The following is a 23,720-nucleotide window of genomic DNA, read 5'->3' as shown; positions in this document are numbered from 1 at the left end:
AGAATGGTAGAGAGGCAGAGAGCTTTAGGGAATGAATTCCAGAGCTTAGGGCCTAGACAGCTGAAGACACAGATGCCGGTGGTGGGGCGAAGGAAATGGGGGATCCACGAAAGGCCAGTGTTGGAGGAACAGAGAGTTCTCGGAGGACTGGAAGAAGTTACCGAGGTAGAGAGGGGCGAGGCCATGGAAGGATTTGAACATGAGGATGCGAATTTTAAAATCCAGGCGTTGTTGGACTGGGAGCCAACATAGGTCAGCGAGCACAGGGGTGATGGGTAAACATTACCCAGATATTAGTATACCTGTGGCTTTACAAATTAAACAAGATGCAAACATTTTAACCAAATTAAGGTAATAATATTAAGAAACTTGAAAAACAATGTAGAATGTTTAAAGAACATTCCACCTTTGCATCGATTTTCACTTCCAAAGATGATACTATGGTCTCGGCAGTTCAGGATAGCTGCGCAGTTAGAGTTGCTTTAATAGACGTAGCTGCAGAGATGGCCTTAGCTAGGATTAAGGCACTTAAAGCTAATCGTGCTACTGGGCCTGATTCCATTTACTCCAGAGTGTTTAAGGAAATGGAGGAAGTTGTACGTGAGCCAATGACTCATATATTCAATAGCTTAGTGAGGTCTGGGCCTGTTCCAATGGATTGTGGGAGGCTCCTATAGTCCTATTATTTAAAAAGATAAATAAATCGGACCCTGTGAATTATCGGCCCGACAGTTTGATGTTGGTTGTAGGGATCTGATTTATGATCACTTAAAGAGGTCAGTGGTTTTTTAAGGATTCCCAGCGTGGCTTCAGGAAACAGAGTTGATGATGGCAGTCCCGTTGATATTGTATACCTTGATTTCCTAAAAAGCCTTTGACGAAGTGCCGTGTAGATCATTATTGGAAAAGATTAGATCATAAGGGATTATAAGACAGATAACATGCTGGATAGGTAACTTGAATCCCATAATGTGGAGATGCCGGTGATGGACTGGGGTTGACAATTGTAAACAATTTTACAACACCAAGTTATAGTCCAGCAATTTTATTTTAAATTCACAAGCTTTCGGAGATTTTCTCCTGCCTGAGGAAGGAGAAAATCTCCGAAAGCTTGTGAATTTAAAATAAAATTGCTGGACTATAACTTGGTGTTGTAAAATTGTTTGAATCCCATAGACAGAGGGTTGTCACTAATGGAAATGGATATGAATGGTCATGAGTGGATTTCCACAAGGAGCTGCTTTGAACCATTGCTGTTTAGAAATTTCATTGATAATTTGGATTAAGGCAGTAATGGAACCACTTGTAAATTTGTAGACAGCATGAAAATATACACAGAGGTTAGTAATTTCAAACAAATAGGTTGCAGGCTCATTTAGATGATTTAGTGTCTGATGTCCTTCAATATGCAGCATTTGGGGAGGGGAAACACCAGGTATATTTATACCACACAGAGGTACCTGTTAAAGGATAGAGGCCAAAGGAAAGACCTGGGGGTAGTAGTTGATACCTCATTAACAGTGTGCAAATAGTGTGAGGTGACTATAGGGAAGGTCAATAGGGATTAGTGTGTATTGCAAGGACCATTGCGTATACAATACAGAGCACCAGGCTTAGGCTATCACAGGCTTTGGACGTTCTTGGTGTACTGTGTTCAGTTTTGGTCCTCGCACAAGGTGAATGATATCAAGGTTCTGGAGAAGGTGCACAGGAAGGCTATCAGATTGAAACTCAGTGTTAGGGCTCTTAGTTACCAGTATAGGCTCCAAGAGTTAGGGCTGTTTACTTTAGAAAAAAGCAGGATTAGAGGGACGTGATTAAGATTTTTAAAATGATGAAGGGATTGGATTCAGTCCAGTTGGAAAGGTTATTTTTAGCTGGATCGACTTGGTAAGACTAGAAGACTTGCATTTAAAACACTTAAACAGAGTCATCATCCTCTGGAGCAGACTACCAGAACTTGCAGTCTTCTAAACAGGAACTTCACAAGTTCCTGAGTGAATAGGACATTTCCAGTTATAGAAGTTAGCTGGGATGGTGATAAATAATGACCTATCACATGTCCTGGATTCTTGCCTGATGACCTTCTGAGGTCAGAGAGGAATTTCACAGAGTTTTTCCTAAATTGGCCTCAGGTTATTTATCTCTTTTTTTGCCTCTCCCAGGAAATGGCACGGTTAAGGGGTGTGTAAATGGTCTATGTTTTTTCACCATATCTGGATGGGCATGATAGACTTTTCCTATCCTTCTTTTCACATGTTCATGTTCTATCATGCTCATTCCTTCCACATATCATGTGCACTCCACCATATCTCTACCTTTAATTGCTTAAAGGAAAGTTATGGATAAATACAAGGACCACAAACCAAAGCTCTCCCATGCCTATCTCAGTTTACCAATCAGCTGTTCTAATTTGGCCAGTTCCTTCCCTCAGAGGACATATACGTGATCCTAGCAGTAAAGGAACTATCATATTCCTTGGACTATTTGATTGTCTCTGTCTATATCTACCTATATCACCTTCAATCCTATGGACATATATAGGGACGGCCAAATTTACTTGGCTGTTCTGCTGGACTCCCACCATAATTCTTGCAGGAGTATGTCGGAATAGCTTGGAAAAAAGCCTCTGCCCGCTCTTTCCAAGGCCAGTGATGTGGAGGGGGTAGGGCCAGGGACTACAAATGCATATGTGCTTTATACATGTCACTGAGCCATGCAGGTTGGTATCATCAGCAGATTCTGTGAATCATTTATGAATAGCATAAACAAGAAAGGACCCAGAATAGTCTCCTGGAGATCCATCCTGATAAGTGCCCACAGACCCTGCCCTGATGCTGCTATTTTGTATCTGCCTTCTGTTACAAAGCCAATTTTTAATAGAGCTGCCTAATTTGCCTCTATTTCCAAGAGCTTCTTAAAAAACGATACATCGAATACTGAATCCTAGTTCCAAACACAGGAACTAACTGTAATGATACACCTCCGTGTATAGTGAGAATGTTCACTATGAATATTCTTGGGTAAATTTTATGCATTAGCACTCCCAATGCAGTCAGAAATGCATACTGGGAATACGGCAGTGGAGGTCAGCACATTCCATGTAATTTTTCTTCTATTAGGGTGGAAATCACGTGGGGCACACTCCGTGCTCCACTGTTGAGTTGTTGAGATATGCACTCCCTTTGTGCGAAGCTCTGCACCAGAAGCAGCAAATCAGAAAATCTACACCTATATCCATGAATATGCACTACGGAGAATACCAGCTCAATACACAGTGAGTATGTATGAAAGGCTATTCAGGATAGCAGGTTGTTCCAGGAGGGTAGGGTCGAGTTGAGAAAGGGTTGAATATGAAGGGTACTATGATCAGGTCCAGATTGTAATATAAACCATGATTCTCTTACATGCTATTCTTCGACACTGACTGTACAGTATTAAATATCCACTCAAAACAGGTATAATATACCGAAAACTGCTTCAGCAGTAAAGAATGCACATAAAACATGCCTTATTATGGAAATAAACTACATCCAAGTTCCAATCTACCACGGAACATGTAGCCAAAAGTTGACATACTGAAACCAAACAGCTTAGGCCAGCTTTCAAAGATTCTGGCCAGGAGGCACGACACAGCTAAATAAACATTTTCAAACATGGCTCTCAGCTCACATACCTGGATAAGCATTTCCATCCATGTCCACTCCTCCCGATATAGACTGGCCAAACATGCGCAATACCGGATTGATCGTCTGCCCCAAAAGCCTCTAGAAGAGTGAAGGTGCAGCAGGCATTAGACAAACAAAAAATAAACCTTCAGTCTGAGGGGGCTGCTGCGTGTGAGGGAGGGCAGCATATATCTGATGTCTGAGACGGCACAAGACTCCAGGCAGGGATTCTAGATATCACACCTCTGAGTAAGGCATCAAACAGCTCCAGTATTAACTCACCTCCTGACGACAATGGTCCCAAGTGCTATAATAATAAGTACGGCCCAGTGAGGCACGGGCACTGGCTGTCATCGTGTCACTATCGGCTCTAAATAGGACAAGGGGGCAATTTCAGGCACAGGGTCAAACAAACAGAAATGTTGTCTGTTTGACAGCAGAGACAGTTTATCTCTTTTTGGACTACAGTCAGTATAAACGTTTTTGAAAGCCATAAAGCAGTGTAGGCTCCACTGACCTCTCAGCCTCACCCTAGCTCTCATGTCCTGAGCAGCAGTCACGATTTGTTTTCAATACCATTGATGAGGTGAAAGAACTGAGGTTGGGGTATTTTTGGTTAAGGCCGAAGGTAATTATCACTTTTATTGCTGGGCGAAAAACAGGTGAGAGCGACACAGCAACCCGTTTTACACCTCGGCCAATTTTCTTCTCCATTGACATTAATGCAGTCACTATCGCCCATATTTTTGTCCGGTGATAAAAGTGAAAATGACCCCCTCTACCTGTTGCTCTGCTCACTGAAAGAGTAACTTCAATCAGCACAAATTGGCCAGCTCTCTTCTTGATCATTAATACTGTGCTGCTGATTGTTAATTGTATGGAGTTTCTGTAACACCAGGATAGAACCTTCAAAGTTATATAACAAAGAATGACCTTTATTCAAGCACAATCAAAACCTGATTGGATTCCCTCATGTTAAATCAGAGTTCACACTTTAGACCAAAATGTGAGGTTTACAAATCACCCTAATCACAAATGATTACAAGATTGGTTTTCAAACAGGGATCCCTGGACTTTAGGGGTGCCCCCGGGTCATCAAATTTCTGTATTACTCTGTACCGGTTGACTTACTAACATGTTATTTCTGTTGTTGTATACTAATAAAAGCTGGTTTCTGCAGTGATAGTCCCGTTTTCCTGAAATTGCTTTTCAGGAGATAGGATTGGGGATCCTGGGAGTGTGACAATATTTACAGAAGGTCCCCTATATGAAAAAGTTTGAAAGTCACTGGTTTACAATGGGCTACTATCACTTAAAGTGATATCTGGGGTGTGCTGTGTGGCACTAATACCAACATTTCAATCCCCACAGCGAATACTTTGATCTTTGTTACTCAAATCCCCCCAACCCCGGCACGTGCTGACTCATGCTGGGGTAGAGTTCCAAGGGTTCCACCAGCCCTCCAATACTTTGTCAAAGTGGTCCTTATTTATTTGTGAACCTAGATAATGAGTGTCAGCAGGTAATTCAACCACAAGGGACATCATAGCTCAGCCCAATCCTATCCTCGCTCAACATTCACACATACTCGCTTTTCAGCAGAATTTACTGGATAGTGCTCACCAAGGATTTTTTTCCCTCCGAGTCTGGAGATACTGAGGCCAATTGTAATTCACCTCCTGCACCACACACACACACACACACACACACACACTATTGGTTCATGACCTATGGGGGAGACAACAGGACAACAGAATTACTTTTGGATTGCTCTAGCCAAAAGCCAGTACAGGCACGATGGGCTGAATGACCTCCTCTGCGCTGTAAACTTCTGTGGTTAATGAAATATTATTACGGCACCCTGTAGATCATCAATCTTTTAGCACACACTGTACAGAGTTGACCCCATGTCAGTACCTGGTCTCTCCGTTACTTCCACAGACATATGGTTCTGATCACTTACAAGTGTTTATGAGCAAAGAATATGCCATGAATTTAAAAGCACCCTTTGCAAGTTATCCAACTTATCAGCCATTGCATTCACCTAAAGTTACAGATTTATGACTTAAACTAAACTTTTACAGCATTCTAATAAAAGACAAGCGCATAAGAAAGCATGGAACAAGAAAAACTTGCTCAGACCATCACCTCCATTTCCTCCACAGACCATGTATAACCTGCTCTATGCATCTCCTCAGTTGAGGAAAAGTTCTGCAAAGTTCCTTCCTGTTACCTCAAAGACAACGAAGCAAAATCCCAAACATTCCTCCAAACTCACACCTTGCATTACTCACCCTTTACTTGCTGCCCTCCTTGACACAACTCTTTCATGGCCTCAACAGTTCAAAACATTGATTTGTTTTTCTGGCAACAAGTTTCTTTTGAAACCTTCTAAATATACACATTTTCAACCCGAATATTTCCATACATCTTAATGCTGAACGTTCTAAAGCAAACATATAGCAATAGAGCTGTGGGAACAATGGAGTGAGGAGCAACAGACTGAGATGGGCCTAAAGAGGGAGTTTGGTCTAATTGTTGTTGAGAGAGAGTTGGGATAGTTGTCAGCAGTGAACTATTTAGTATGACAGCACAGGTAAGGCCAGTATCGTGTGGGGTTTATATGTTGTGGGAGTGTCTAGGAAAACCATAAATGCAAGAATGTCTTCAAGTGAACTCACTCGAGCTCAAACTTAATGGACTTGAGCAACAGTTGGAGTAACTCCATAACATTACATGAGGCGTAAGGGGTTCTGGAATGTACAATCTGGAAGATGTCACTGCAGGTAGAGAGAAAAAGTGCGGCAAAGAAGGAGAGGGGAAGTGGGTGACTATTCATCAAGGAGAGGAGACAGAAAGAACATGCATCACTTGTAAGTCTGAAACTTTCTAATATGTATACAATGCTGGGTGCTTGTGATTCAGTGACCCGGGAGGGCAATCGTGAGCATCATGGCACCGTGGTGCAAGCAGTAACCTGTGGAGAAAATGGTACAAGTACTCACAACAACCGGCAACTGGTAGGTGCGGAACATATGGGGGGAAATCCAGAAGTCGTGGTTCATGTGGGAACCAAATCGAAGGGGAAAAATAGGATAGAAGTCTTGCAAACGCTGTTTTAGGAGTCAGGTCGATGAAAGGGCAGGACCTCAAGAGTGATAATTTTAGGATAACTTCTGCTGTTACACACTGGATTAGTTGGGAAGAAGCAGATGAGACAGATAAATGCATGACTTGAGTGATGGTGTGAACAGAAATGTTTCAGATCCTTAGGACATTAGGAAGTGTGAGTCAGACACATTTGGAATATCGTGTTTGTTTTGGGTCACCACCTCAGAAGATATATACTGGCCTTGGAGGAAAGTCCAGCGACAGTTCACCAGGTTGACACCTGGTGTGATGAGAAACTGGATAAACCTTGGGTTATATTTCTTGTAGATGAGGAGGTTAAGAGGTTATGTGATTGAGGCGTTTAAAATAATAAAAGGCAATTGATGGCATATATAGGGAATGGCCCTTCCCAGAACAGAGGAATCCAGAACAAGGGGACAAAATCTTAGAATTAGACCTAAGCCAAACACAGATAAAATTCTTCAAATGGTTGTGAGAATGTGGAAAGAATAGTCTCAGGTGGCCATAAGTGCAGAATTAATTGAGTTATTTATTGGGGAGATAGATGCTTACTTGGGAAGTAAGAATATAGGGTGAAAGAGTGGGGAATTAGATAAAACAAAAAAAGATGCTAAGGCTAATAAAATGGGAGAGTAGGCTCGATGGACAAATGGACTACTGATCATTTGTTCCTAAACCAAAGAAAATATGACATTATTAGAATCTACAAATGCAGCCAAACACTTCGAGGCACAAGACACCTGCTTTCCCTGCCACATGCTCCACAGAACTAGTACCAGCACCAAGGAGCCCTGGTAAAACTGAAGTCAATGGGGATTAGGGGGAAAATTCTCTAACAGCTGGAGTATAGTCCAAGTAGTACATGTCCAAGTTGAGATGGTGTGTGACTTGGAGGGGAACTTGGAGGTGATGGCGTTCCCATGCACCTGTTGCCCTTGTCCTTCTAGACAGTGGAGGTCACGGGTTTGGGAGGCGCTGTCAAAGAAGTCTTGGCAAGTTGCTTCAGTGGATGGCTGCCATATCAAGTGGACTGCTTTGTCCTGGATGGTGTCGAACTTCTTGAGTGTTGTTGCAGCTGCACCCATCCAGGCAAGTGGAGAGTATTCCATCACACTCCTGACTTGTGCCTTGTAGGTGGTGGAGAGGCTTTGGGGAGTCCTAAAGCCTCATCCATGATCCAAACATCATGGCCTCATAATTGGTTCACCCTTTTTCCTTTTACTAGTTCCTCTGAGGTTGGCATCAATGCTAATCCTGCTTGACAGCTAGTAGGCGAATGGGTATGACTTATTGAAGTCTATCCATCTGATTTGCCTCCTAACCCCCTCTCCTCTCTCCTCCCCTCCCCAACAACAAGTAACCTCCCAACCTGACTTCCACCCAGTGCCTTTCTGGAGAGATAACAAACTTAGTGGAGTGGGAGATTTGAACCTGCACCTCTTCGCACTGCAATATCAGTGCACTGCTCCCAGCTCAACACATTCAAACATAGAAGTTTATAGCACAGAAGGAAGCCTTTCGGCCCATCGTGCTAGAGCAATCCAAAATTAATCCCACTGTTCTGCTCTCTCCCCATTGCCCTGTATCTTCCTCTGCTCCAAATATTTAGCCAATTTTCCCTTAAAGGACGCAATGGTCTCTGCCTCAACCACTCCCTGTGGCAAAGTGTTCCTTGTTCCAATAGCCTTCTGTGTAAAGAAATTTCTCCTAACCTCTCTCCTCACTTTCTTAGTGACAATTTTAAATTGATGAGTCCTCATTAGACACATTAAATAGTCAATCCACGGTCAAATGTCACTTAGAAACAACAACATGTTTACAAATCTAATCACTCTTATTTGAAATCTGTTAAATATTTTGTGTTATTTTCTATTTAGATGCAACTCAATGATAAGTGGAGTAGAGTTGAAAAGATTTACAGCTGGCTGTTTTTCTCCAAAGTTTGCAGAAATCTTAATCTCAGTGTAAGATCTGAGTGTTGATCAGATGTAAGTATACTGCATCTGTTTTGTACTGAGTTACTTGAAAACAACAGCAGCAAATTTCTGAAAATCTCTGTGCTGTAAAACTCACATGCGGGACTTTAACATTAGCTGTCAATTCACAATTGGACCCTTATATAAAATGCACTCCAGGGTTCACAGGGGTCAGGAAAACACAGTGAATTTTAAGGTATCTATTACATTCAAAGAAGGTTTATCACAGTCTGTAGCTAGTGGTGTTCAATGATCACATTCTTTATCCACAAAAATGTTTAAGTCATATCGATCCAAGTATACTATTTGATCTTGCTTCAAAATGAAACCGAAACAGACATTTGCATTCCCTCCAAAACATACAGCAAGGGATATTCCTCTCCACTAGAAGGTGAGCATAAGATTGCCACCGAAAATCCTGGAAGTGGCGGCTGGCGATGGTGAGCACCTCAGATCTGCCCAAAATCAGACAGAATGGGAGAGGACAATTTACCCTACAATGTATTTCTTATTCAATGCAAAGCGTAGTGCCATGAACTAGCACTGGAATGTGGCCCTGATACAATTAGTGAAATCAATGAACAGTTACCATTGAATATTTGGAAACTATTCCATTGGCATCTCCATGGTAAATGTAGACAGCTCCACTATAATCATTTTCATTGGGCGCTCCAATCGCAACATCTGAAAAGAAAAAAAAACTTTCAGTAACAGCAGGTAAATGGGTACGGGGGCCTGGTGGTTATGGTAATGGATTAGAGCCTGGTGGTTATGGTAATGGATTAGAGCCTGGTGGTTATGGTAATGGATTAGAGCCTGGTGGCTATGGTAATGGATTAGAGCCTGGTGGTTATGGTAATGGATTAGAGCCTGGTGGCTATGGTAATGGATTAGAGCCTGGTGGCTATGGTAATGGATTAGAGCCTGGTGGCTATGGTAATGGATTAGAGCCTGGTGGCTATGGTAATGGATTAGAGCCTGGTGGCTATGGTAATGGATTAGAGCCTGGTGTTTATGGTGCTGGATTAGAGCCTGGCGGTTATGGTAATGGATTAGAGCCTGATATTTATGGTCTGGATTACAGCCTGGTGGTTATGGTATTGGTTTAGAAGCTTGGTGGTTATGGTACTGGTTTAAAAGCTTGGTGGTTATGGTACTGGTTTAGAAGCCTGGTGGCTGTAGTACTGGACTAGAGCCTGGTGATTATGGTACTGGACTAGCAACCCAGAGGTCATGGGTTCTAATCCCACCCTGGCGAGTTATGAATTTGAATTCAATAAATCTGGTCATTTGTGGGCTGGCACCAGAAAAAATACCGTGAAAGCTATTAGATTGTTGTAAAACCAAAACTGCTTTACTAATGTCCTTCAGAAAAGGGATCTGCCATCCCTACCTTGTCTGGCCTATGTGTGACTCTAGTCCCACACTATGTGGTTGGCTCTTACTGCCCCTAGGCCAATCAGGGATGGGCAATAAATATTACCACTGTTACCCACACCCATGTACGCAATAACGAGCTTCCCTGCTTCTTTACTTTAGCTCATCCCTCAGTCCTTTGAATTTTGCCTTTTTAAAATCATAGGATAAATTATTATAAATTTGTGATCCTGGTGTGGAGCTTCACTCACTGGGAGCACATAATCAGGAATTCAGGCATGCAGGTCAGTGAGTCCCGAAGGATTTTCCACACATCAAAACCATTCCTGATGAGGGAAATGCCATGCCAGCGGCTCGAATTCATAAAATTTACCCGATAAAATCCTCCTTTCCCATCTTTTCCATCCCAACAGAATGCTCTATAACCCTGCATTTTCAATTCATTCTCTTCTGCTGGACTGATCCATGTTTCTTTAATCTCTATCTTATAATTTCCTACTCCTACAGATACCTCTAACTCAACCATGTGACTTAATGGTCAAGTGTCATATGGAAAGGCTCCAACGTTCAAGTGTGAGAAAGAACTCACTCAGGCTCCAGCTTCTTAGCTTCTGATTTACAATGACCTCTGAAAACCATTGCTTTGAGTCCTTATACATTTTGGTAGGAAGAATGAGGGGAGGCAATATAAACTAAATGGTACAATTTTAAAGGGGGTGCAAAGAGACCTGGGGGTGTACGTACACAACTCTTTGACGGTGGCAGGACTGTTAAAAAGATATACGAGATCCTTGGCTTTATAAATAGAGGCATAAGAGTACAAAAACAAGGAAGTTATGCCAAACCTTTATAAAACACTAGTTAGGCCCCAGCTGGAATATTGTGGCCAATTCTGGGTAACACACATTAGGAAGGATGTCAAGGCCTTGGAGAGGGTGCAGAGGAGATTTACTAGAGTGGTACCGGGGATGAGGTACTTGAGTTATGTGGAGAGACTGCAGAAGCTGGGATTGTTCTCCTTAAAGCAGAGAGGATTAAGGGGAGATTTGATAGAGGTGTTCAAAATTATGAAGGATTTTGATAGAGTAAGAAAGGAGAAACTGTTACCAGTGACAGAAGGGTTGGTGACCAGGGGACACAGATTTAAGATGATTGGCAAAAGAACCAGAGGCGATATGAGGAACAATTTTTTTACACAGTGAGTTGTTATGATCTGGAATGCACAGCCTGAAAGGGTGGTGGAAGCAGATCCAAAAGTAACTTTCAAAAGGGAATTGGATAAATACATGAAGGGGAAAAAACTGCAGGGCTATGGGGAAAGAGCAGGGGTGTGGGGCTAATTGGAGAGGTCTTTCAAAGAGCCGGCACAGGCACGATGGGCCAAATAGCCTCCTTCTGTGCTGTATCATTCTATGATCTTAGGTCTTATGTCTCCTTTTTTGGAAGTGAGAGCAACTTTTTTAAGAGCTTTTTCTATTGGCTGAAGAGAGTCTAAAAGACGAGTTCTTTAGCCAATCTGAATCCTAGCTATTAAAGATTGACATTCTCAAATATTGATGCAAAAATCACGCCTAAAACAAAAGATATTACTGGCAGTGGATTATGGTGAATCCTGCAACCTAATAGCACTGAGGCCAAGAACTGTGGTTTAATATTATTTTTGAATTATTTTAAAATTAGAACAATGAATACAATCCCATGAAGAGGGTGAATAAAGTGAACAAACAAAGAGCTGGCAAAAAGAATTTGTCAAAACGGGATGGAAATTAATATATTTTGATAAGCTTTAGTCATTTTGATTTTATCAGGAAGCACTGACCTGGAAACCCATCATCATCAATGTCGCCCAGGGATCCAATGGTCTCTCCAAAGTGAGCATTGTACATGCCATCACCCCTCAAAAGCTGCTGTTCCTCCAGTGCTGCCTACAAACAGGAAATAAGGCATGTTGAGAATAATGTGTACTCTCACCTAATTGTCTAGGACCAGGTGACGTTCTGCTCCCTTCAGGAAACACCTGCACTGTGCTCTGCAAGATTCCAGACTTATTTTCACCAAAAAGGTAAGAGCATTTTACTTGAAAATACTTCCTACTACTCGTGGAGGTTTGTTTGGTCCTGATGTACTTCCACTTCTTTGAAACATTTCTTTGAAACCTTATCTTTACTGTGCCAAGATGAACAAACTCAATGTGGCTTCCAGTGCAGCCGGTAAGGAGTCATCTGCTCACAGTCATTTTGCAGTAAACCCAGGCAATGGCATGTGTACTTATAAAGAAGATGGCAATGGAACATTTCTACTTTAATTGTATTTATTTTCTTCTCATCATTCCTGCAAAAGCTCCTTTGTTGTTCGTTTGTGCCTCATCTCCCATGTCGTTACTCTAATCCATCCGCTCACGTGACACAATCTCTCTTATCCTCACTTTCCATCCCACTTCCATCCATATCCAGCGTATCATCTTCACCATGAGGCCAATCATCAGCCCCAGGACATTGCTGCACGAGTTCCTCAGGGCAGTGTCCTAGGCCCAACCATCTTCAGCTGCTTCATCAATGACCTTCTTTCCATTATAAAGTCAGAAATGGGGATGTTCGCTGATGATTGCACAGTGTTCAATTCCATTTGCAACACCTCAGATAATGAAGCAGTCCGTGCCCGCATGCAACAAGACCTGGACAACATCCAGGCTTGGGCTGATAAGTGGCAAGTAACATTCGCGCCATACAAGTACCAGGCAATGACCATCTCCAACAAGAGAGAATCTAACCACCTCCCCTTGACATTCAATGACATTACCATCGCCGAGTCCCCTACCATCAACATCCTGGGGGTCACCACTGACCAGAAACTTAACTGAACAAGCCACATAAAGACTGTGGCTACAAGAGCAGGTCAGAGGCTGGATATTCTGCAGTGAGTGACTCACCTCCTGACTCCCCAAAGCCTTTCCACCATCTACAAGGCACAAGTCAGGAGTGTGATGGAATACTCTCCACTTGCTTGGATGAGTGCAGCTCAACAACACTCAAGAAGCTCGACACCATCCAGGACAATGCAGCCCGCTTGATTGGCACCCCATCCACCACCCTAAACATTCACTCCCTTCACCACCGGCGCACAGTGGCTGCACTGTGTACCATCCACAGGATGCACTATAGCAACTCGCCAAGGCTTCTTCGACAGCACCTCCCAAACCTGCGACCTCTACAACCTAGAAGGACAAGAGCAGCAGGCACATGGGAACAACACCACCTGCACGTTCCCCTCCAAGTCACACACCATCCCGACTTGGAAATATATCGCCGTTCCTTCATCGTCGTTAGGTCAAAATCCTAGAACTCCCTTCCTAACAGCACTGTGGGAGAACATTCACCACACGGACTGCAGCAGTTCAAGAAGGCGGCTCACCACTATCTTCTCAAGGGCAATTAGGGATGGGCTATAAATGCTGGCCTCGCCAGCGATGCCCACATTCCATGAACGAATAAAAAAAAATTCCTGCCGGTGATCCAAGTACCGAGCACACCCTTTCCTCCATTCCCTGCTTTCCAAAGGGACTATTGCCTCTACAACACCTTCATTCGCTCCTCCGTCACCCCCATTACTGGTGCTCCTTCCTATACGATCACATTTTTTCTAAGTCTCTTACATTATTGTATCATGGCACCTCATTCTTGAACTCTCAACTAGGGAGATGTGGGAAATGGGGCACTGGCAATCAACAGTGGAGTCTTTGCAGGAAGGACGGGAAGATAAAAACCATAAATGAAGTCGGAGCGAACTTAATGGATAAAGTTCAAATGTCCTCAGTCATTTAGCAAAAAACAGCCCTGTATTAGTTTTTTTATTAAAGAAAATTATTTATTAGTACCTTTTTAAACCCCCTATGCTCATTGGCAGAGCATTCTGGAGGGTGAGGCTGAGCAATGAAACACCTGTGTCGCAACACCTGTCCCCTTACCCCCAAGTGAGATAGTGATTTACTGTACATTTTTCAATCTAATACTCGCTGCTCACGATGCGATCTTCTCCATATTGGGGAGACCAAACACAGATTAGTTGACCAGTTCACTGAACCTCACTGTCTGCCCATATCATGACAATGGGATGAACTGCAGTTTATTTTACAAAACTAAAGCAAGTCCTTTGCGATGATTCATGTGAGAATTCAAAATCACTTTCGAGTTAATGATCTAATGGCAAAACTTTACAAAAATCCAACACTCTAATCCAAAGGGCTAACAATTTTTATTTTACCAATGAAACTTGTAACCCCAAGGGAAAAAAATGAGTTGATTACATTATGACATGTTATTTTGATCCTGCCATTTGAGAAAAGCCGTAAGAACTATACATTTCATGGGGCTCTAATCCCAGTGTGGAGTGTTGCTTGATATGGATGTGTTGGATATGGATTGGATTTTCCAATCATTAATCTCCATGAAAGATTCTCCAATCCTAGCTCCTTGTCAAGTGAGTCTCTTTCTGGGATAGAGCTTTGAAAACTTCACCCTATACTGTACGCACATGCTGTATATTCTTTCCTATGTTACTGAAGCCCACATCCCATTTATGTCATTTTGTGCCCCAAACCCTCAAAGTTGGGATGTAATTGCATCCCTTTCATCCGGCAAACACTTCTCTGATTTACTCTACACAGACCAACATAAAAAGGGTTTTACCCATTCAGTCCATTACTTCTGTCTAAATAAACAATCGAGCACTGCAAAAGTGAATCTCAAAGATTAGACTTACATTGCCCCTGTTGATGAACACGGTTACTTGGCCTTCATCTCTTATCTCCGTGAACATGGGAGCTCCAACCAGAAGGTCTGAGTAGCCATCTGAGTTCAAATCAACTGTGCATAATGACGAGCCAAAGTACGAGCCCATCTAGAATGAAGAGAGTCAAAATATATCATTTACATACATTGGATAACTGATTCCACCATTCAATAAAACCTTCGGTGTACGAGCAGTGACTTCACCTTTCAACATAATATTGCAACCCTAGGAAGCATTTCTGTGCTTAACATTTTAATATAATTAAATGAAAAACTCGTCAGTTGTATGAAAGACAGGCGCTATTCTTTATCCCACCTACCTCAGCACTTTGTTCACTTTCAATTTAAAAGTATTCTGAGCGAGCAGCCTTGCCCACTGGAAACACATATTGGACGTGCATTGAGTATGATTTTCCAAGCATTTAAAATGTATGGTCGGAGAATCGTGCACAGCGCACGCCTGAAATTCCGATCTGTGCTGGTGGTGATTGAGGCTCCCAGGTGGCAGCAGGAAGTGTGTGCTCTGTTCAAGGGTTTTGAAGATGTGTGAGGCAGCTTAGCTTAGTGTGCATGGTGAGAGGAAGGAGCAGCAAGTGTGGCCAAGAGGGAGAAGTCGTTGTGAGGGCAATAGCAGGTGTTCAGTGTGTGAAGAAACAGAAGAAGGTGTAGTGAAGTGTCCTACTGTGAATGAAGGCGAGGCATGGGAAGTAGGGGAGTGAAGGATTGATAGTGCTTGGACTAAAGTTGGGTGGTGCAGAGCTGTATAGAGATTAAGAGAGTTTAGGGGGGGGGGGGGGGGGGAGTTTACCTTGGTATGGTCGTTACATTTTTTTCCTGCACTGCAACCACATCCTTGAACCAATGCTAGTTGCATTGTCCTGCTCAGCCACCTCTTTCCATTGCTGCTAGCTAATTTGACTGGGCATACAAAAAAATCTCTTCTATACATTATACAAATTAAGGACTAACACTTTTCTTTTGAAAATAGAGGCACAGCCTGAGCAGGAAATGGTATTAAAAGATTGTAAAAGAAATGTATCAGGACAAATCTTATGAATTCATGCTCCTGGAGCTAATTTATAAAAATGGGCTGACATCTGCATGGCCGCCCAAATTCCCAATACAGTCCCCACCACTTATAGCGGGCGTGTTCGCACAAACGCTATTTGCCCGCAATGCACAATGGCCGATATATCAAAAATTTCTAAATTGTAGAATCACAGTAGTTTAAACGAGGAGTGGAAAAAACTCAAAACATGGTTCCACAACATCAATATTATGATTCAGTGTGGGGATGCTCCTTGGCCCTCTTGAACAAGTTTGTTTATCCACATTAGAATGACATAAAAGGAAAAAGATTCAGGCAATGAGCAGAGCAAAAACACTTAAGATTACAACTTCGACAGTCTGAGAATACAGCATTAAAAAATAAAATATAAAGTAACAGACAGTTAAGAGGAAGAAAGTTTTAAAAAACTGTAACACAAAAATAGGAAAATAGGAAATAGTAGCATTAATAAAATTGCATCGTTCAAAAGTAATTTTGTTGTGTCTGAAGCGCCTTGACTTTTTGATCTGATGGGCTGCTCTATCAATGCAGTTGTTCTTTTAAGTTATTAATTAAATGGGTTTGCAATTTGCTTTACTCTTTGTCCAGTTTTAAGACTTTGCAGATGTTGCTATTCCTGTCAAAACAAAGTTTCTGTTTAGATGGTTGTTTGAAATGAAAAGGCATGAAATGTATTTTTGTCTCTGCTATAAATAAAATTACAGCTGCTGGATTACTGCTGTAATATCTCCACAATATCAATATTTCTGATTTTTCTTTCACTAGCTTGTGAAAGACTGCTGGAGTAATTTGAATTTGATTTTTTTTGGATGATCTAGATATAGATCAGTGAATAAACACAGCTGTTTCTGCCCTAAATAAATGAAGCACTTAAGACACTATAACCGGCAACTCTGAAATTGACATTAATGAAAATGGATAATGATGATCCATTATCGGCCAATATAAGCGACTGCCCGTTTTAAACGTGGAAGGTTTAAGTGGTTGGACTGTATGTGGTTCCAGAGTGCAAATTTGTAAAATCTACATTATAAAACCAATAAAGACTACAAACAGCATTAAAATATCTGTTGAAAAATACTGGCAGCTGTGCATTAGAGTGTACATTGAAGATTGAATACATAGAAAATTTAAGCGGAGGACTAGGAGGCACTATGGGTTCAAACCTAGTCCACCTGAAAAATTCTTAACTCTGTACAAATCCCAGCCCCTTTCAGGACTTAAGTACTGCTCCCCTATCTGGGAAGTCTTCTGGCATCTCCATCACAGGATATGAGAAAAGGCTTGTCACCTGATAGGCCTATCTCACCCTATCATCCAGCCTTGCTTTACTGGTACTGCTTTTCTACACTCCAATTTACTCTCCTACATACTCTTTGCCTCCATCCCCACTGTGTTGAAATCAAGGGGCCAATTTTACTCATGTGCAGTATTGGCAGGGAGCTTTGCCTGCAGGCTACACAAATTGAGAGGTCACAGACATGCTACTCACAATTTTCCATCCATAAAGACTCACTGCACTTTTAATTGGGCTAAAAGGGTTAAATTATGAGGACAGGTTACGTAGACTAGGCTGTATTCCCTTGAGTATAGAAGATTAAGAGGTGATCTAACTGAGGTGTTTAAGAAGATTAAAGGGTAGATAGAGCGAAACTGTTTCCTCTGGTTGGGGAGTCCAGAACAAAGGGGCATAACTTTAAAATTTGAGCTAGGCCGTTCAGTGTAGATGTCAGGAAGCACTTCTTCACACAAAGGGTAGTGGAAATCTGGAACTCTCTTCCCCAAAAAGCTGTTGAGGCTAGGTCAATTAAAAATGTCAAAACTGAGATTGATAGATTTTTGTGAGGCAAGTGTATTAAGGGATAGGGTAGATGGAGTTAAATACAGATCAGCCCTGATCTAATTGAAAGGCGGAACAGGTTTGAGGGGCTGAATGGCCTACTCCTGTTCCTGTGTTTCTATGTTCCTATGGGCATCTCAAACTGAAAATTGAAGCAGATTGTTTGATGTGGGAGAATTGTGTAACAACTTTAATTACCTACATGATGTTGATCTAATATGTAGCAGCAGTCTCATCCATGGCCACAACCTTACTGCCTTGCTACCCTTTAGGGATGGGAAATCAGCCCTGTCTCACCAGGAAGTCTACCTAGGCAGTTGACAAGCGAGCAATTGTGGAATCCCAGAGGATGGCTTTGTCTTCATTAGAGAAAAAAAAGAAATGATGATGAGGAGGAATATGTTGGCCGAAGAGCTAAAAAGTGACAAAATACTTTACCTTTATAATTCACCTGAATAAACATCTACAGGACAAGTCACCTCAGTAATCCACAAATTGGCTGCCACATTTGCCTGCAAAACAGTGACTACAGCAGCTCCAAAGTGCATTGAGATGTTCCAAAAACATGAAAGGCTCTATATAAATGCAAGTCTTTCCTTCTTTTAGACAGAAGTCAGGCTTGCCTCACCAGGAAGTTAAGGACTACTTTCACAACTAAAACGCAGTCAGATCTTCTGTTGTCTTTAAAATGTACCTAGGGTGTAAATTGGTGCCTAGCAAGAGGCAGGAACTTAACGAACCATCAATTGTCTGCAAAACTGACCTCTTTTCCTGGAATTGTGAAAATTGCTGTGAGCTTGTCTATGTCAATCTTAAATATGTAAACCTAGAAAAGGAAATTAGAAAGCATTAGATTGCATCAACCTTAACTAGACAGGTCACATTATAAACACTACTCCTAGGTTGAAAGATAAACAACTGCGTTATTAAACGTCATCTCATAATAATTCTTCACAAATGTGTATTGTTTCTTGGCAGTCTTTCTGACACAAAATGTACCTTATTCACTTATATGAGTGGGTAGTACTTATGCATTAAATTGGTGTGAACTGTGCCTTTAATCTCACCATCTTGTAAAATGTTGGGGTAATTTTATGTAATCACACTCCCGGTGCAGAGCCCTTCAAGAGTTCAATATAGAAAAACTAGCCTTATGTAAGTATGTTGTAAGATGGCATTGTGGGTGATAGAATTGGTCTGTGCCATCTTATACAATGGGAGATTGTACGTTACTGCATTAAGCCTCAGTATGCCCACAGAAAAAATATTTTCCTATTAATTTAAGCAAACATGTTTCAAAAGCTAGTTCGAAATGGTTTTATATTCAATCTCTATTACACACTGGAGCTATGTGTGCTATAGACTATGTCACATAATACAGTTTGTACGGCTTTAAAGTCATTGATCTTTGAATTAAAAAATCAACAGTGAGTCTAAACATTTACTGTGTCTGCTGGAGGGCTATTATTGTCATCATGTCATAGACAAGAAACCTGTTGGTAAACAACCCTGGAAGGGCAATGGGCAACTTGATAGTAACCACTGAGTGGGACACCAAGCTGCTCAGAGACCTGGGCTTGGAGAAATATAGATGTTTCCATTCAAATATTAAATAATGAAAGTTTAAGTAGTGTTTCAATATTTATCTTTCAAACACAGTATAATTAATTGCCTATTTTGTTAACTGGGCTGTCATTTTTGTATGCCTATCTTTTACTTTTCCATCTATTTTATGCTCCCAAATACCATACATCATCCCCAACTATGAGGGTGAGCAGGTAAGCTGTGCTCAGGTGTTTGCCTGTGTTGGTCGATTACATGGACAGGGAGGGAGGGGGAGGACAGCATATGAGAGCACCGCAATTTGATTTATTCTTCCCTTCCTCTTTCTAGGGAAGTTTCATCACCTCCATGTAATGCTTCTAATCGACAACACAGCAGGGACTGGGAACTGTCCACATAGGTCATCATGAGGGTAAACTCACGTCCCAGCACTACAGTACAAAATGCATTAAATGCACAAACATGCTGTCCTTCTGTCCTTGCAGGATTATTTAAGCTGCCACTTTGAGACTGGAAAAATTTGTGACAGGAATGGCAGGTCCAAAACAGCCTACAGCACACTGAGGGGACTGTGCCCAAGCTGAATAAATAGCATACGCTCCCAGTACAGCTTTGGACCAGCAGTTTTTCTAATGGGAGATGTGCAAAATGTAGCCAGCAACTGAAATTTAAAGGGATGTGCACACTTAAAGGTAAGTGGCTGCATATAAGGGCAACTATAATTTCAGCTTTCATAAAGCTTTAAAAAAATAAGTATTTGTCAGGCTTTACGAAGACTGAGGAGGAGGTAGAGGGGGAAGAGTGCCAGGCAAAAAAAGATCCAATGTGAGTCAATGGGCATGATGAAGCAGTGCCTCACTTGATGGCTGGCGAAGCAGAAATGCTACTGCATGAGGTGGAATTGAGTACGGTTGCCCTGTTTGGCACTTAAGGGCACCCCTTGGACAGCAATGTATCCTGCCTGTCAGGAGGTGCCAACCAGGTTCAATGGTTGGTACAGTGCGTGTGCCATCTACTTCTCCTTGTACTCTTGGGAACCCTGGCACCTGGGAAACATCCTGTGCCTTGTCAAACTAATGCCTCCTTTCCACAAAGCTTCTGTCACTTACTTGATGCATCTGTGTACAACTGGCTGACTGATTTGAATATGTCACCAGTAGTGCCTTGGAAGGATCTGGTGGCATAAATGTTTAATCTAGGAAGAGTTGCCCCTCTGCTACAAGTTGCCTTCGGGTTGGGCTCCAATGCATAGCAATGTGGCAGCCCCCTTTGTGGGTGCTGAAAAACATCTCCTCTGCCATGGCTCAGTTGGATTGCCTGGGCCAGTAAATGCAGTTTTTGGGATGAGGACGGGTACATACATAACTCTTCAGTGGTTCTTGCACCTGCATTTCTTGTCCCCTCATGAACTTGTCTGCCTCATCTAGATTGTGCACCACAATCAGAGCCCCAAAAGGAATTTCCATCCTCACCACTTTGTTTGCAAGTTAAACTGCAGCAGCAAGCTATAATACTGGAGGAAATACCACAAAAATACAAACATGGCATGCTCCACAGCAACAAAAACTAAACAATACCAATGTTGAGTGAAAAAAACAGAAGTTTTCAATCACTCTTTGTTCTAGTAACCTGCCTTTAAGAATCAAATTTCATCAGGTCAGAGCAAAGGATCACTCATGCTCCCATTTTATGTAGGTAAACTCAATGCTAGGGGAGCAGCTGGCCAGATATTTGTGATATGTGGCAAGGGAACTATTCAAGCCTCTAATGAGGATAGGCTTGGCTCACCAGTAATGCAGTCTCTGGCAAGTGCCCAATTTTCTTCACTAAAAAACCAGCCAATTTGGAGCCTGGCAAAATTGACTTTTTAATTTATGTCTAGGTGTCATGAGCGGAAGCAAAACAAAAATGTATCCCTACGTTTTCTGTGCCTTCAGTTTGTAAGCGAGCTAATATTGAGACTCCTCCGAATGGCCTCCTCCTGTGCTGTACCAACTATGATACTATGATGAAGGATAAGGTTTACAAACGCACGATCGAGGCACGGAACCTTGCCCATTGGGAACACACTTAAGGAAATCATGAAACCGTAACCCTCCAGATTTTCTGACCATTAATTTTAATGGATGGAAAATCATGGGAAGCACACACGCATATTTCCCCAACATGCACTCCCGGTTAGCAAAGCACTGTATCTGGAGCACATATCGTAATATTTACCCTCAGGAGTTAACATGATTCCTTCAGATTTCATGCACTTGAGGTGGGATAGATGCATTTGGGCCTATTGGAGACAATGGGCTAATTTCAGGCATCTTCCCAAAAAGGGCAGCTGAATGAAATGGGTCATCTAAACCAAGACTGGAGAGTCAATTAACAAAAGTTATGTTGTTATCAATCTCTTGAAATGAAGTGGGTTCCAGCTCATTTCTGGCTTTGAATTATGGCTAGGTTAAGCAGGGCTGGGGTAGAAACAAAGGCTTTGTACAATGAGAAGTCTCCGTTGACCTGAATCATACGCCAATAATAATATACATTAACTGAACACAACTAGAAAAGCTTTGTAATTGTGGCTGCTTTTCAAGAATTGGGTCCAGATGTTGTGAGCTCCTATGTTCAATAAAACTTTTAACACCACAAACAAAATTATACAAATAAACAGTGACAAAATGCTCCCTTTATTATACAATTTCCCAGCTGCTTTTGAAAAAATTAATGAATCTGGAATTGTAATTCTATATCGTGTCGTGTGGTCATTTGTGATAAAAGTGGACGATTGAATTGGTTAAACTTCTTTAGACCTGTACCTTTCCAATGCCTCCATCCTGTGGGGCTCCTCCTACAATCTCCAAAGAACCGGGTTGTGTGAAATGGCCTGTAGCCACCGCATATCCTAGATGGAAAAGGAAGAGCATAAGGAACGTGTGGTCCAGCTGGTTCAAATTAGCAGTGAGGCCTGTTTCAGTGGCCTCCATTTCTCCCAACTCAATGTAAATAAATAGGTTCAACAACTGCCTCGCAATTATGTTTGTCAGCGTGAACAGCAACTCTCAGGAAATCCAATGCAAATACTTCACGGCAAAAAGGAAATGGGATTAAGTGATCTTATTTTGGTTGTTTTCCCACACATTTTGAATACAAGTGTCCCAGTAAAGTCAATTTCCTATGAAACATAGTGAAGCTGGTGATTAATATTGATGCAGATATTTTATTTGAGACTACGAAAAAATGCTGAGTGCAAATGTAAAATAAGTTAAATCGCGAATGCACAAAATGGGTTTATGATCAAGTACTGATTCCCCCTCCAAATGTGTGAATGTGAAGCAGATCCCACTCCCAATATGTGAAAGTGAAGTGGATCCCACTCCCAATATGTGAAAGTGAAGTGGATCCCACTCCCAATATGTGAAAGTGAAGCAGATCTTCCTCCCAATGTGTGAATATGAAGCGGATCCTGCTCCCAATGTGAAGTGGATCCCTCTCCCAATGCATGAATATGAAGTGGATCCCCCTCCCAATGCATGAATATGAAGTGGATCACCCTCCTGTGAAGCAGATCCCACTCCCAATGCATGAATATAAAGTGGATCCCACTCCCAATGTGAAGCAGATCCCACTCCCAATGTGTGAATATGAAGTGGATCCCCCTCCCAATGCATGAATATGAAGTGGATCACCCTCCCAATGTGAAGCAGATCCCACTCCCAATGTGTGAATATGAAGCAGATCCCGCTCCCAATGTGAAGCCGATCCCCCCTCCCAATGTGTGAATATGAAGCCGATCCCCCCTCCCAATGTGTGAATATGAAGTCGATCCCCCCTCCCAATGTGTGAATATGAAGCCGATCCCCCCTCCCAATGCGTGAATATGAAGCCGATCCCCCCTCCCAATGCGTGAATATGAAGCCGATCCCCCCTCCCAATGTGTGAATATGAAGCCGATCCCCCCTCCCAATGTGTGAATATGAAGCCGATCCCCCCTCCCAATGTGTGAATATGAAGCCGATCCCCCCTCCCAATGTGTGAATATGAAGCGGATCCAGTCACACCTGTACACAGGTTTTTTTTTAAAGACACTAACCCATTGTTATCAAATTTACTGGACAGCTTCCTTGAAACCTGAGAGGGATTCGGTCCAGATTACACAAATTCATCTTACTTACAACCCAACAAAGTAGAGACCTTCATCTCATCAGCCCAGGCTAGATTCAACTGCAAACCCTGAGGGAAAAGATGAGTGTACTAATCTATTGTGCTGTTTGTTCCTATTTATCTCTGTGCCTGTAGTTATCCTGTGGCCCTCTCCGG

The 23,720-nt window shown here is 42.1% G+C and overlaps 1 protein-coding gene across 1 annotated transcript in view; it reads right to left on the bottom strand.

Annotated features, from left to right (window-relative positions):
* itga9 (integrin, alpha 9) overlaps window positions 1-23,720 on the bottom strand; it is a 382,843-nt gene that overhangs the window by 291,007 nt on the left and 68,116 nt on the right. Inside the window, exons 7-12 of the mRNA XM_067981373.1 lie at window positions 22,220-22,305; window positions 18,613-18,675; window positions 14,912-15,049; window positions 11,973-12,078; window positions 9,366-9,460; window positions 3,677-3,767 (exon numbers count right to left, since the gene is read on the bottom strand). Coding sequence (XP_067837474.1) covers window positions 3,677-3,767; window positions 9,366-9,460; window positions 11,973-12,078; window positions 14,912-15,049; window positions 18,613-18,675; window positions 22,220-22,305 — 579 coding nt within the window. The remainder of the gene's footprint in view (window positions 1-3,676; window positions 3,768-9,365; window positions 9,461-11,972; window positions 12,079-14,911; window positions 15,050-18,612; window positions 18,676-22,219; window positions 22,306-23,720) is intronic.

The sequence above is a fragment of the Heptranchias perlo genome, chromosome 3, assembly GCF_035084215.1.
Source record: "Heptranchias perlo isolate sHepPer1 chromosome 3, sHepPer1.hap1, whole genome shotgun sequence".
NCBI lineage: Eukaryota > Metazoa > Chordata > Chondrichthyes > Hexanchiformes > Hexanchidae > Heptranchias > Heptranchias perlo.
This window is presented reverse-complemented; position numbering and strand designations above follow the sequence as displayed.